This window comes from Cibotium barometz, chromosome 50 (assembly GCF_041138505.1).
Source record: "Cibotium barometz isolate CiBa-2024 chromosome 50, ASM4113850v1, whole genome shotgun sequence".
NCBI classification, from domain to species: domain Eukaryota; kingdom Viridiplantae; phylum Streptophyta; class Polypodiopsida; order Cyatheales; family Cibotiaceae; genus Cibotium; species Cibotium barometz.
In genome coordinates, this window is record NC_141095.1 from 6,327,553 (window position 1) to 6,340,953 (window position 13,401).

The 13,401-nt window shown below is 42.3% G+C and overlaps 1 protein-coding gene across 3 annotated transcripts in view; it reads left to right on the plus strand.

Annotated features, from left to right (window-relative positions):
- The window catches only part of LOC147609766 (uncharacterized), an 80,604-nt gene that overhangs the window by 36,257 nt on the left and 30,946 nt on the right, over nt 1-13,401 (plus strand). For all 3 annotated transcript variants that reach the window (XM_086787015.1, XM_086787016.1, XM_086787017.1), the window contains 6 exons: nt 5,305-5,423; nt 5,592-5,798; nt 5,882-5,974; nt 6,074-6,193; nt 6,284-6,970; nt 7,285-7,864. In XM_086787015.1, the coding sequence (XP_086643141.1) occupies nt 5,305-5,423; nt 5,592-5,798; nt 5,882-5,974; nt 6,074-6,193; nt 6,284-6,970; nt 7,285-7,864 (1,806 nt within the window). The remainder of the gene's footprint in view (nt 1-5,304; nt 5,424-5,591; nt 5,799-5,881; nt 5,975-6,073; nt 6,194-6,283; nt 6,971-7,284; nt 7,865-13,401) is intronic.

The following is a 13,401-nucleotide window of genomic DNA, read 5'->3' on the forward strand; positions in this document are numbered from 1 at the left end:
GAGAGAGGAAACATTAAATGATATTTTTTATAGTTTTGTGAGTTCCTAAAGAGAGAAAAATAATGTTTTGTAATCCTAAAGCACTCCTCATCTACATACCTATCGTGATAGAGAGAGATGTGAAGTGTATCATGAGAGAGAGAGAGAAAGAGTTGTGAAGTGTATCATTGCGAGAGAGAGAGAGAGAATTGTGAAGTGTATCATGAGAGAGAGAGAGAGAGGAGAGGAAGAGAGAGTTGTGTGACAGATAGAGAGAAGAAACATTAAATCACATTTTTAATGTTTTTGGGAGTTCCTAAAGAGAAAGATAATGTATTGTTTTAATTTTTAAGTAAATAGAGGGAGAAAAAAGAAATTATTAAGAAGTATGTATATTTTAAGAGAGAAAAAAAATCATTATCTACACATCTATCGTGTTGTGAAGTGAATCATGAGAGAGATAGAGAAAGAGTTGTGAAGTGTATCATGAGAGAGAGGGGGGTAAGAAGAGAGAGATTCATATTTTTCGAGTTACGAATCACGATATTATAAAATAAAACGGTTAGACAATATGATGTAAACTTTGATCCATGAAATACTAATGCCGCGTTAGCAACCAAGTATCGCATGGATCAAACACAATAAAAACAATACAAGTCAAATCAAACAAATTTACGACATTTATTCGACCGCGTTAACGATCATATGCCAAAATACACAAGCAAATTTACGACACTTTTTCGACCGCGTTAACGATCAAATGCCGCAATATGCAAAAAACATTTTATGCACTAGCGGACGACACCAACTTGCCGTGTTAACGACAAAATGCCGCCCGATTCTATGGGAATACCAATAGGATACGAACATACACTGGCCGCGTTACCGACCATATGTCCGCATTTGACAAAGGGAAGGGAAGGGAAGGTGACATCGCCATAACGATACTATGCTTGCCGTGTTACCGACTAGTACCGCTACGGCGTGCCATACTTACCATAGGACACAGACTAGCCGCGTTACCGACTAAGTGCCCCAGGGTAAGCACCATTCCGAAGAATGGCCTTACACACACACACCAGTCGTGTGGCGGGCCACCCAAATCCTGCCGCGCATTGCGACAATGGGCGGCTGCCCGCACGAACTCACCCACACACACATCCCTCGTGTGGCGGACCACCCACATCTTGCCGCGCATTGCGACAGTGGGCGGCTGCCCGCACGAACACACCCACATACACAAACACACACACACACACACAAGTTTTTATTACCTGTGTATGCTGTCAGCAATGAAATCCCAAAGGGCCCCCCGGGCCCATATATATAGAAAAATGTACCCCGCCGGGATATGTGACGACCCCGGCGGTCCCCGCCGGGTAAAGCATAAGCCCGGCGGGCCCGCCGGGGTATATCAAAAGCCCGGCGGGATTTTTCCCGGTTACCAGGTCGCTTGCCACCGGCTTTTTTGTGAACATGTTAACATGTGAACATGTTAATAACATGTTCACACATGTTATTAACAAGAAAAATTTTGTGATCACGTGAATATAAAATCCCTGACTCCCATATCTATTGGACTTCCTATCCTGCCCTATGAGGGCAATGCATTTGAGTTGGTCCTTGGTCACCCCACCCCCATTGCTAAAAATATTGTTAAAATTCTTAAAGACCCTTACTCTATTCTCTTCCTTAGAGGAGTTTCCTGGGTTATTAGGATCATGCAAGGTAGGGATTGCATCCTTATATTGTTTGACTTTTAGCATTTGGCACATCTCAGGAGTGGGAAGGTCAGCTTTCCCAGCCCACCAATCCCTAAAGAAAAGGAGGGCATACTTCTGGGATAACTCCTCTCTCCTGATTTCAGCCCTAGTACTAAGGACATCTTTTTGAACAGCAGGGTCCTTCATTTTGGCTATAGCTTCCAACTCTTTTAGCTTTAGATAAAGCAAGTCTCTTCTGTTTTTCCTGATTTTGGTTACCTCTTTCCTAATGCATATCAACAAGGCTTGGGTAGATTTGATGGCCAAACTCCATGCCCTTGCATGGGTGAGACCACAACTGAAGAAATCAGTCCAAATTCTTTTGACTTCTTCCTTTATAATAGGCATTTTGAATAGGGTTGGATCCGTGTGGAACCACTGATTAGAAACCTTTTTATCATGGTTATCCAACACTAATGTAATGGGATGATGGTCTGAGAGGCAGTAGACACATCTGCTCTACATTCACGTCTGATGTGGGAGTTACCCAAGGTCTTGCTCATGTATGTTGTGTCCAATTTGGCTTTCCTGGTCAAGTGCCCAAGGGCATAATTCTGCCACGTGTATTCACCAATATTCCCAACGTCACATAACCCAAAGTGGTGAGTAGTGCTTTGCCAAGCTTGGAGCTCAGCAGCTTTAATGACTTGTCCCAAACCTCTGAGTCTGTCATTTCTGGATTCCATCATATTGAAATCCCCAATTAGAATGATAGGTTCAAGAACACTTCTCAATGTACCCCAGGTTCTAATTCTGATAGCCTAGGCACCTCTAGCATAAATACCAATGAAGGAGAAGGTGGACATTTCAAATGCAGCCCAATCCTCACATCCTTCAGTTCATTCTGATGGTCCACATGCATACCCATAGCCACTCCTCCAGATCCCTGACAATGGGCAATATAGATCCAGATGTGATCTTTAGAGATGTTGAGCAGCCTTTTTTCAAGCTCATCCCCACTAGCTTTGACTTCGTTAGAGCTATGAAGTCAAATCTACCCTATTTCCTTAGCCATTGTTTCACTAGTTGGACTTTTGTGAGGTCAGTCAACCCCTTTACATTTAGAGTGGTGCATCTTATTTACCTTTCTTCTGGGTGTTGACCTTTTTAGGTCCAACTTTGGAGGCAGCTTGAGGTGTGGTGGATCCAACTTGAGCATGCATTCTTTTCAATTCCTTAACTATTTCCATTTCTTTGGGAATACCGTTTTTTGTATCAAACAGATACTGATCAGCCCTATCTTGCTCTTCTCCCCTCAAGCCAGCCAATGTTGAGTGGGTAGGGATCAACTGGTCATGGTCCATTTGGTTAGTTTCGGCTAGAATTCTTGATTTGTCCAGGGGAGTGGATTGAATGAACTCTTGTGAGTCACCCAAGTCTTCGGGGTCCGATATGCTATCTAAGAAGGCAAAGGAGTTAGCAAAATCCCTCTAGTTACTCGGCCTGTTTTGTCTAAAGGTGTTCCTCCTGTTGGGTATGATAAACTTTTCTCCCTTGTCTTTTGAAGAAGAGGGAGCAAGGTGAGGGTGCACAGTTTGACTATTAGTAACTGTAGCAGGCTAAGTTTTGTTGTTGGTTGTTGGAAGGCTAGGAGCTGATGTCCTTCAGATTGGGGTATTTGGTAGGACACTCTCTAATAACATGCCCTTGCTTTCCACAATGAAAGCAAGCATTGGGTAGGTGTTTATACAAAATGCTTTGCTGTAAGATGTAGTCCCCACAATTGATTTCAATCTCATCTATTAGGGGCCTATCTAGATCAACTTCCACAAGGACTTGAGGATGCCAAGCCGGGTTGTAATCGTTTTTGGGCCTATGCCAAGCACTTTCCCTATTGGGGAAACATATTTTTTAAGCCAAGGATATAGATAAAAAGGTAGGTTGGGCAGTTCAACCCACACCAGACAGGCTGTAGGCTTTGGACCGTGAGGGTTAAAACTTTCGGACAAACTGAAGAAGCAGAATGGGATGTTCCTGTACATCCATTGCCCTGATCCAAGAACCTTAAGAGCCATATTTGAGTCTTTGAACAGAAAGGGGTAATACCCATTCGGGAGGGCTTGGTTGATGTCTACCTCAATACCAATTGATAGCCAGTTATCTTTGACCCAGCCCCTAAGGAACTCAACTGGAGGCCAAGGACCGAACAATAACCCTACTAAGCACCAGGCTGTGTAATCCATTTCCATTGAATGAACCATATTTGGCGGAAGAGAGACCAGAGGTTTAATGGAAGAGGAATTACCTGATGGGGCCCCGACCTTGGTTGGATTTTGCTTGTTATTCTGCACGTCTTCTTCAACTTGCTTCTGCAGCAGCATCAAATTCAGTTCTTCCACTCGAGCTCTGGAGTCTTCCAATTTTTTTTTGGTGTCCAAGAAGTCCACTAGCACTTGCTCGTATTTCAACATCGCTTCTCGATTCCCATCCATGGTAGGCGGCCATTGCACGCACTATTGAAATGTTGTAGCTTCGTTTCTTGACCCGGGGGGGATGGCAGCGTAATAGTCCTAGAGCCAGAACTGGTGCCCTGAGCTCTGAGCAAAGTGGGGGTTCCCCTCCACCTGGTGCCCATACACCTGAGGGGGGGGGACGATGGCGAGAGAGGGGATTAACGAAGCCTACAAACAAGCAGAGCCCTTGGGCAGCAGGTTGAGAGAGGCGAAACCCTAACAGTAGGGGGCCTGCCAAAACGTAACCGGAGTTTGCATGCTCGACGAGGAGTTTGTTAGCTTTACACCTCAATTGCAAGATTTTCTTATTCACCTGCAGAGTTTTCTTAAATATTGCAAAATCCAAAGCAGTTAAAGCCATAGTCACAGGGGACGTGGGGGACGGACCCCTGTCCCATAACGCGCGGGAACGGAACCGGACACGGGACGACCAGGGGACGTGTGAGCCCACGCTGCAACAAGGGGACGGCGATTCGGGGACGGCGGGACTGCGGTTCGTGTGGGACGGAGCTGGACGGGATGGTCAACGGACCGTTGGGCAGCCCTCCCCACTTGGCCCATGGCTATAAGAAGAGCCCCCATTGGCAAGGCTCAAGCAAGGCTCAAGCAACTTGCAAGGCCCCTAGCAAGTTTGCCCTTGTCTCTTGCTTTAGCCTTTGGCGACTGGGTCCTGGGTGCCCGATCTCCTTTTTTGTAACACCCATTTTTTTGCTAGTATGACTTAATATTGATGCTTTGGAAGTGTAAAGTGACTTTGTTTTAGTATTGTCAAGTTTCTTAAATGAGTGCTTACTTAAAATTGCATATTTTGTATGCCGTCCCTTGCCGTCCCCCGTTCCCCATCCCGGTTCCCAGGAATCCCCGTCCCCGTCCCTTTTCCCCGTTCCCATTCCCCATCCCATGTTACTATGGTTAAAGCACAAGTTAAGTCTACACTCTTCGTTGATCTAAAGGAGGTTTTATGATTTGGTGAAAAACTTGTTTATTTTGGCAACACGGTTAAGTTTACTTTGTGTGTTTATGAATAGGGGAAATTAAATGAATGTTCACTTAAAACGTATTTATGCAAAGTTAATATTGCTCTGTATATGATGTGTGTTTCATTGCAGGCAGAAGACATTTAGTGAAAGGGGTAGCTACGTTGCTCTTAAATCCTTACACGGGAACTCCCATATCCATTGGACTTTTTGGAAGTTGGGGAATGGGAAAATCTAGTTTCATGCTCCAGGTAATATTTGGAAATCCAAAAACTCAGAAGCTAATCTTCAGTTCGCTCTGAAGAGGATTAGACCTTGCATGTTCCTCGATGCATGATATACATATTGTATTCTGTCACTTGAATAAAACAACAAATTTTATCACCCTGAATTGCTTGTTGATATATGTATATGGAAAGGTGGAAGAAGCTTTGTTGTGTATGGCTGTCAAAGAAACTTTCAGAGACACTAGTCCTTCTACTACTAAATCCCCTGATCAATTACTGCTCGGAAAGGAGTCAACTGTGCCTAAATTCTCCTCAACTGGAACAGCACTCCGTGTCAAGGTGGCCAAGGCTCTTTACAAACTAACTCTAAAAGCAGATATTGTTACCGAGGAGATCAAGGTATCATGAGCTTGTTTGGTTCTTTAAGAGTAGCTTTCCACTCGGATTCAACTTCAGGCTTGCTGAGGCAATGCATCTAACAGGAAGTGGATGTGATTGATAAATTTCCAATCGAGTTGCACTCTCTGAATCCCGCATTGTTCAAAGATTTGGCATTGGCAGATCGATCAAAATTGGTGCGTGGATTTAGTAAAATTGTTTGGCTTGGAACATTAATGTTTTATTCTAACAATCCACATGAAGTTTTCAGATTTGATTGTTTTGCTTGTATTTAGGTGAAGTTTCGTGGTACGAGAAATGCCATACTGACTGATCAAAAATTTCTATTTAAGTCATACTCTCAGTGTCGCCAAGTGTTCAAAGGTTTGGCATCGGCAGTTAAAAAGTCAAAGTTGGTGAGTGGAAGTATTGAAGTTCTTTGGATTGGAACATCAACATTTTACTCATGTTCATGTATTTATGTTTAATTGTTTGCTTGTATTCAGGTAGGGTTGTTTCCTGGAGAACATGGTGAGAGCAAAGCCATACGGACACAACTAACAGGGCACACACCTGCTGTGCTGACCGTGCATTATAATGCATGGCAATATGACAATAAGAGTCAAGCATCTGCTGGGCTTGCCGTGGAAGTTAGCAAAGAGCTAGAGGATTCCATGACTCCACCTCAATGGCTAAGAATGTGCTGGATGTACTCATGGGGAAGCCAACCCACTGATATCTGTGTGAAGCTTCTTCTTCCAGTCTTCGTTGCCTTTTTTGTTGCATGTGTAATAGTAGTGCTGTGGAGGGTAGCGCCAATCAGAACAGGGTACAAGCTTTTGACTCTGCCAGTAGGTGTTTTTGGTGTCATCTGGGTATTCTTCAAGACTTTTTTGCAAGTTGTGCAGCCAGTGACAGACACAATCTTGAAATACATCAAATCTCCTGATCACAAATCCATGCTTGGGTACCAGCAAAAAGTGATTCGTGATATAAATTTTCTTCAAGATCAGCTTTGCAAAGAGGCAAATTTTCTCTGGAAGGTTCTTGGCTTCATGGGGCAATTCTTCATAAAAAACAAATATAATATGGAGGGAACTAGCATGAGGAAACAACATCCTCGTTTGAACAATCTGCGCATTGTGGTCTTTGTGGATGATCTAGACAGATGTGATGAAAAGACCGTTTTAGAGGTTGTCACATACCCTTGCCTCCTCCATTTTTCTGTGTGCATAAAATAGCTCTTCTTGGTATTTGGCACTATACTTACGGCTAGTTTTCCACACTGGCCAATTGGCGGTGAACATAACCACCCTTCCAAAAAGAGTGCACAGCCACAAGAGTACTTACTACTCTTATATGTTTTGTAAGTAGAAATCAAGTGGAAATTTCTGCTTGCGTGGAAATTGGGCCTTAGTCATGTGTTTTTCCATGGGTTTAATCTTCTTAAATAATACTTGTCATCTGATAACCTACTGACTCTGCTTCTTTTTTGTTTTGGGTGCAGGTGCTTCGTGCGATCAGTCAGATCTTGGGTTCCTGTGGCATAAATGTTGTTATTGGTATTGACAAGGGCATGGTTGAACGTGCTATTACCAAAGAGAGTTTGAAAGATATGAGCGACAAGGTGCTGGAGTTAATGGCTGAAAAGAGCAGAGAGGCCTTTGCGAAGGATACAGGCTCGTACACTTATGACTTGGCTGACAAATACTTGCAGAAGATTATTCAGCTACCCGTTCAGATGCCAGACCCAAGTAACAAAAACCTTAAAAATTTCCTTGAAGGACAGATTGGTCGAAACACAAGCAAGGAGAAAGCAAAAGCCTCAAATGAGGATACTAAGAAAGAATCAAAGGAGGAGAAGATAGAGGAGGCGGATGCTGATGCAACAGGTCTGCAGGGCATTCAAATTCAAGATCCAGGTTCGAGTTCTCAGGAGGCGGATGATGATGCAACAGGTCTGCAGGGCATTCAAATTCAAGCAACAGGTTCGAGTTCTCAGGAGGCGGATGATGATGCAAGAGAAGGCCACGGCGACACGCCTCTTGTCCAAGCCAGTAACGTCTCTCTCCATACAACAAATGATGGTAATTGATTTCGCTCATCATCTTTTTGTTTCGGTGGATGGGTGGTTTTTTTTGGGTGGTTTTTTTTTTGGGAAAGGGGTGTGTATATGTGTGTGTGTGTCTCTCTTTTTTCAAAGAAGAAGGGGTGGTGGGTTTCAAGGATTTGCTAACTCAACCTTCCCACCAGCTGCTGATGATCAGCAACTGGAGAAATCCGGTTGCTATACAGAGAAGGATTGAGGTTTTCAAATCCTAAAGTGTAATTAATCTCGATTAACAACTCTTAGAACCCACCAACGGCTCTATGCGCGCAACGCCGCAGTTCTGTTGCAGCCTCCTCACGGGTTGTTTCGTACCTTCTGGCACAAATCCTATTCCATCCCATGCATGGGATGGACATCATGTGCTAGACGCAAGTGGTATGTTTGCATGCATGATTCCAGTTGGCAATTGTATTTGCGCTCTTCCATGTCGAACACTAGCTGCATGCGGTCTTCCACCACGGGTTGTTTGATTTGTTTTGGGTGCCGTTTTGTACCTCTTGGCACAAATCTAGCTTCTACAAGGCTATCCGTTCCATGCATAGGATGGATATCACGTGGTGGGTGCTGGTGGTATCTTTGCATCCGTGATTCGAGCCGGCAATTGTGTTCTATGCGTTCTGCTGTCCACAATACTCTTGGCTTTTTCCTTATTGCATGTGAATGGAATATGCACAAATTCAGCTTTTACAAGCCTCCTGATATTATTGGGCATGGAGCAACACAATTGCATGGGATGGATATCACGTGGTGGGCAGGCCTGAAATTTGATACCCATTTTGGGCGTCATCAACAAATTTGGGCGTCAAATACACCTTGCACAATGCTCTAAGGTGTCAACACGAAATCTTACCAATGGGACTAAGGCGTCAAAAGAAACCCTATAAAAACCCCTAAGAAGTCATGGGTATATATATATATATATATGGGCCTAAATGTATAATTAATAGCGAGTCATGGACTCATGAGAATTGAACTCGTTACTACCTCATGCTAGTATGCTATTTTTAAGCTTGATTAACGGTCAGTCTCTTTGTTTGTGGACTGCTATCAACTTCTTTGTCTTCCATTGTGCTTCAATGTGCATACAAAATGTGTATGTGTGTGCAATCACACTGTTAATGAGTGATTTGATAGTTTGTAAACTAAGTGATTTACATTACTGGACAATGGCCTGTGGGCCGTAGGTGTTTGGGGCTAGAGATAGAGATCGATACATAAGGCTTGAAACCTTGAAAATTACATTAGGGCATCATTTGATGCCTTGAAAATTAAGGGGAAGACGTCATTGGATTTTTTATGAAGCCCAATACTAGGCATCAAATTTCAGGCCTGCGTGGTGGGTGCTCATGCTGTATTTGCATGTTTGTTATTTCTTATTCCAAGATTCTTTATAAATACCGTCTTTTTGTCATTGTACATATGCTTCTAAGCATGGCACCTAAAAGAATTCCACTGCTAGATATCTCAAACTCAACGCCTCCTCACTTATCCACTGTGCTTTAGTGTGACGTAGTGGTACCATTGCTCCTAGAAAGCTGGCTCCAAAGTCCATAGTAGGATGGATTCTTATGCCACCTGAAGGTCCCAACTTCATAATTGAACGCCATGTCAATGATGTTAAATTAATGCACACCAAACAAAATTGTGAATATGCACATCAAATTTAGAATGACTATCAATTTGGTTCTCTTTTCTCTATTTGTTTTGTTTAAAAATCTCACTATTTTTCTTTTTCTTCCTTCCAAATGCAACTCCATGTGCACATGTCTAGTCTGACTGGTGTACCTAGCTTATATTTTAAATAATGAGTTCTGGTTATTATGTCACCATTGGCATATCCTATTAAAACCCCAATCACTTTGGGTTTTTAGTGCACATTCTCTTTATTTTTTCATTCCTAGTCATGAAAGTGAATACCCTCTCTCCTTGTCATCGATCCACCACCTTCTTAGTCATGAAAGTGAATATTCTCTCTTCCTCCCACCCATCCACCTTCTTCGTCTCCATCCTCGTCCTCATCCCTCTCTCTCTCTCTCTCTCTCTCTCTCTCCCTCTCTCTCTCTCTCTCTCTCTCCTCCCACCCATCCACCTTCTTCGTCTCCATCCTCGTCCTTCACCTTGTACCCAAGATGATGTATCTCATGGATATGATTTAATCTTTTTGGTCTCATAGGTCATTTTAGCCTTTTGAAGACATTAATATGACTTTCTTTCTTTCTCTCTCTCTATTTGTGTGTACTATTAAATATTAATAATTGTAAATATAGAAATAAATAAGGTCTAGCTAGTTTTGTAAAATTTCACCTGGTATTCTAGCTTTAAATAAAGCAGTTCTAGAGTGAATATAGCTGCTAGTGTGGGTTTTTTTGTGTTTGGGAACCATCTCTTAGAAGGATATTATGTAAGCAATGATGTGCAAAGGTGACACCTCTTGGCATCATACCTTGACATGTGGCATGTGTGGTGGTGGCATATGAGTGCACCTTGTAAACGGAAGCCTCTCTGATAAAAAGGATCAAATATCATAAAGATATATTTTTCTAGGATGCCACTGGGACTAATATTGGTATGAGAGCTATTGCCTTTGCCTAAACTTAGTCCAACTATCTTCTCAAATCTAGTTATCGCTATTGTCGTCGACTTAGAGCTAACTATTGCAGTCAGAGATGGCTCTCGGAGTCCACTGTTGCTTGTTATCCATTTTCATTGCCATTTTGGGTGGAGCTTATGGATAGCACACCACTCACAGCTAGTCAGCTGCTCCGCCTCAGCTATGAGATCACCATCATGGCCCAGACAGTCATCCAGTGCACATGGTTCTAGTACGTTGCATAGCTTCGTCTTTGTGATAGTCACCAAGTGGACACTTCTTGGAGTAGGGATTAGAGGCTTTTTCAACTAGACTAATAACATAGTTTGTTACATTCAAAGAGATACATTTTGAGGCTTTTTTGGATACATTTGTGTTAAATCAAAGTTTTTGTTCTATGATTTGTAGATTCTTGTTTATAAGGGGTGAATTAGTGTAGTGGAAGCATCCATATGCACTCTTGTATTTGTGCAAACCCTAGGTACTTCTATTTTTGTGCACATATCTCGAAGCATTTTTCTTCTCACTCAGGTATATATCTTGTTTTTGGAATGCTTTGGCAATCGCACCTCACATCCCATCATATTCCAATGCCTTGTGTGCACACTTCCGTACCTCTCTTCTCTTACACTCCCAAGAGCTCACATTCATGGAGGGATTTCTATTCCTAGCATCCTATCCAGCTTTAGAAAATCCCATACTATGAGAATGTGGGTTTGGTGGATTCATGACATTTGAAGGATCGGCTTGATGGACCCCACTAAGCACTATGGAGATTAATTATAAAGAGTCTACAGAAGGCCATGTAGCTATGGGATATTGTTTCGGGGCAACAATCTCGGCCTGTAGCATATCAACACTTGGTACCTTCCCGACAAAACCAAGAGGGACACTAATTGTGGCACAAGTGGTGTCATGCATTTCAACACCGTAGCGTGGACCATTGAAGATCAAAGATGGTGGAATTCTCAAGCAATGACCATGCTTGCTCTTTTAGTCATGCGATCCATTATTCTTCACATCTGATTCTACATCTCTCGAAGGGTTGCGTGGTGGTCCTTGAGACCATGTTTCAGTCTCATGATGAAGTACGAGTCACATGTTGATATATCAAGCTTAATAGATATTGCGGACATCGATGACCCGCCTGGGTGATAGCTTTTACACCTGTGTCACTAGCATGGTTGGTGAGATTATGGTTGATATGTTGTCAGTGGTGGTGGATGACAAGATGTATTGCTATGCTAGAGATTGCAGGTTTGCTGCAAGTGCATAAGTTTTTCAAAGCACTATTTGATAAGTTATAGGTAATCATGTGACAATTTGTTCCACATTGTGAGCGAGGATAAGAAAAGCTTCCAAGCATAGAAGTTCAGGATGACCAATTTTCTTGTAGAAAAAAGAATATTGGGAGTTCATCACATGCGATCAAAAGGAGCCATATATGGTTGAAAGAAAACCCACCCCATATGCATTCAAAGCAAGACATGAAAGAGTGAGAAAGGTGTACTAGTTGCATGATAGTATGACAGACTATGATTGTGCTTATACAGGATGCATAAACACCTAAGGAGGATTGGGACACGTTGGTGATGATGTACAACATAAATACTCAAGCTTGGAAGATGCAGCTAAAGTTGGAGTTGCGTAATACAACCTGAAGGAAACTGAGTTTAATGATTACTGAGTGAAGATTAAGACGCTTTTAGGAGTCCTTTCTCTTGGAGTACTAGTAGATGACGATGATATGGTGTTGGTGACCTTGATTAGTCTTAGCAAGGAATACCGTCAGTTTTAGACCTCCATTGGAGTTCGAGAGAACTTTCCTAGATGTTAGGAACTGATTACTCTTCTCATCCATGAGAAGATGAATATTGGGGGAGGTTTATCCTTTGGAAATTCTCATGAGCAAGCCTTTTACCTAGATAGATGTAGAGGTAGAGCCAAATCATTATCTAGAGGCCGATGTTCAAGCTGTTTTGGAAATAAAAATGGTAGGCACTAGTAAGAACACAAGTCTAATGTATAAATAAGTGGAAGAGGTAGGGGAGCAAAGAAGGCCAAGGTGGTTGGCAAAGAAATCAAAATGCAAATAGCATATAGTGCTATTACTGTGGCAAACCAGGTCACATAGTAAAAGGCTGTTATAAAAAGTAGAATGATATCAAAGTGGAAAGTTATAGCAAGGCAACTACGCATCATCAAGTAAACATGGTGATATATAAGTGAGTTATTTAGTATGTGGATTTGGTGTCTCTAACCACATGATGAGTCATGTGTCTGCGACACTATCAACCCAATCACCATCTGTGTATCCATATAGTTGTATCTTTGTGCCAACCTCATAGAAAAGTCTGTAATCAACTATGGACTTTATGTACTTGAGAATCTGTCTAGCCACATCCAAGTATGGCTCATGAGGCTTATATAAACTGACTCTAAAGTCCAATATCATAGCTCAAGTGTAGCCTAGTAATAGGCATGTAGATTAAGCTAGCCACTATAAGTGTTCATTGTGGGGCTTCTTCAAAAGCTCACATATATCTCCAGAAGCCTTTGTATTCTACTCTAATGGCACTGAAATAGCCTTATAATCTATCATATTAAATGTCCAAGCCATACGACATGTGTGCCAAGATGTCATGAGGTGATCTCTTTGCAATATTTGAAATATGAAGTACATGTGCGAAGTTCTTTATTTTGCCATCTTGCATAGACAATGGGACTTTTCCAACATGCACAATGGGGTGTACAACATCATCACTGTTCTTACATAGCTTGTTTTTCCATTTTCCACATGTCTAAATCACTCCCAGAGATCGTGGCTTTACATTTTTTTTTGGGAGTGTTGCTGTGAGTTGAAGTAGTAAGAAATAACTGGCTTTGCCTTGTCGAGTATACAGGCAGAGTATTGGGGCATTGCT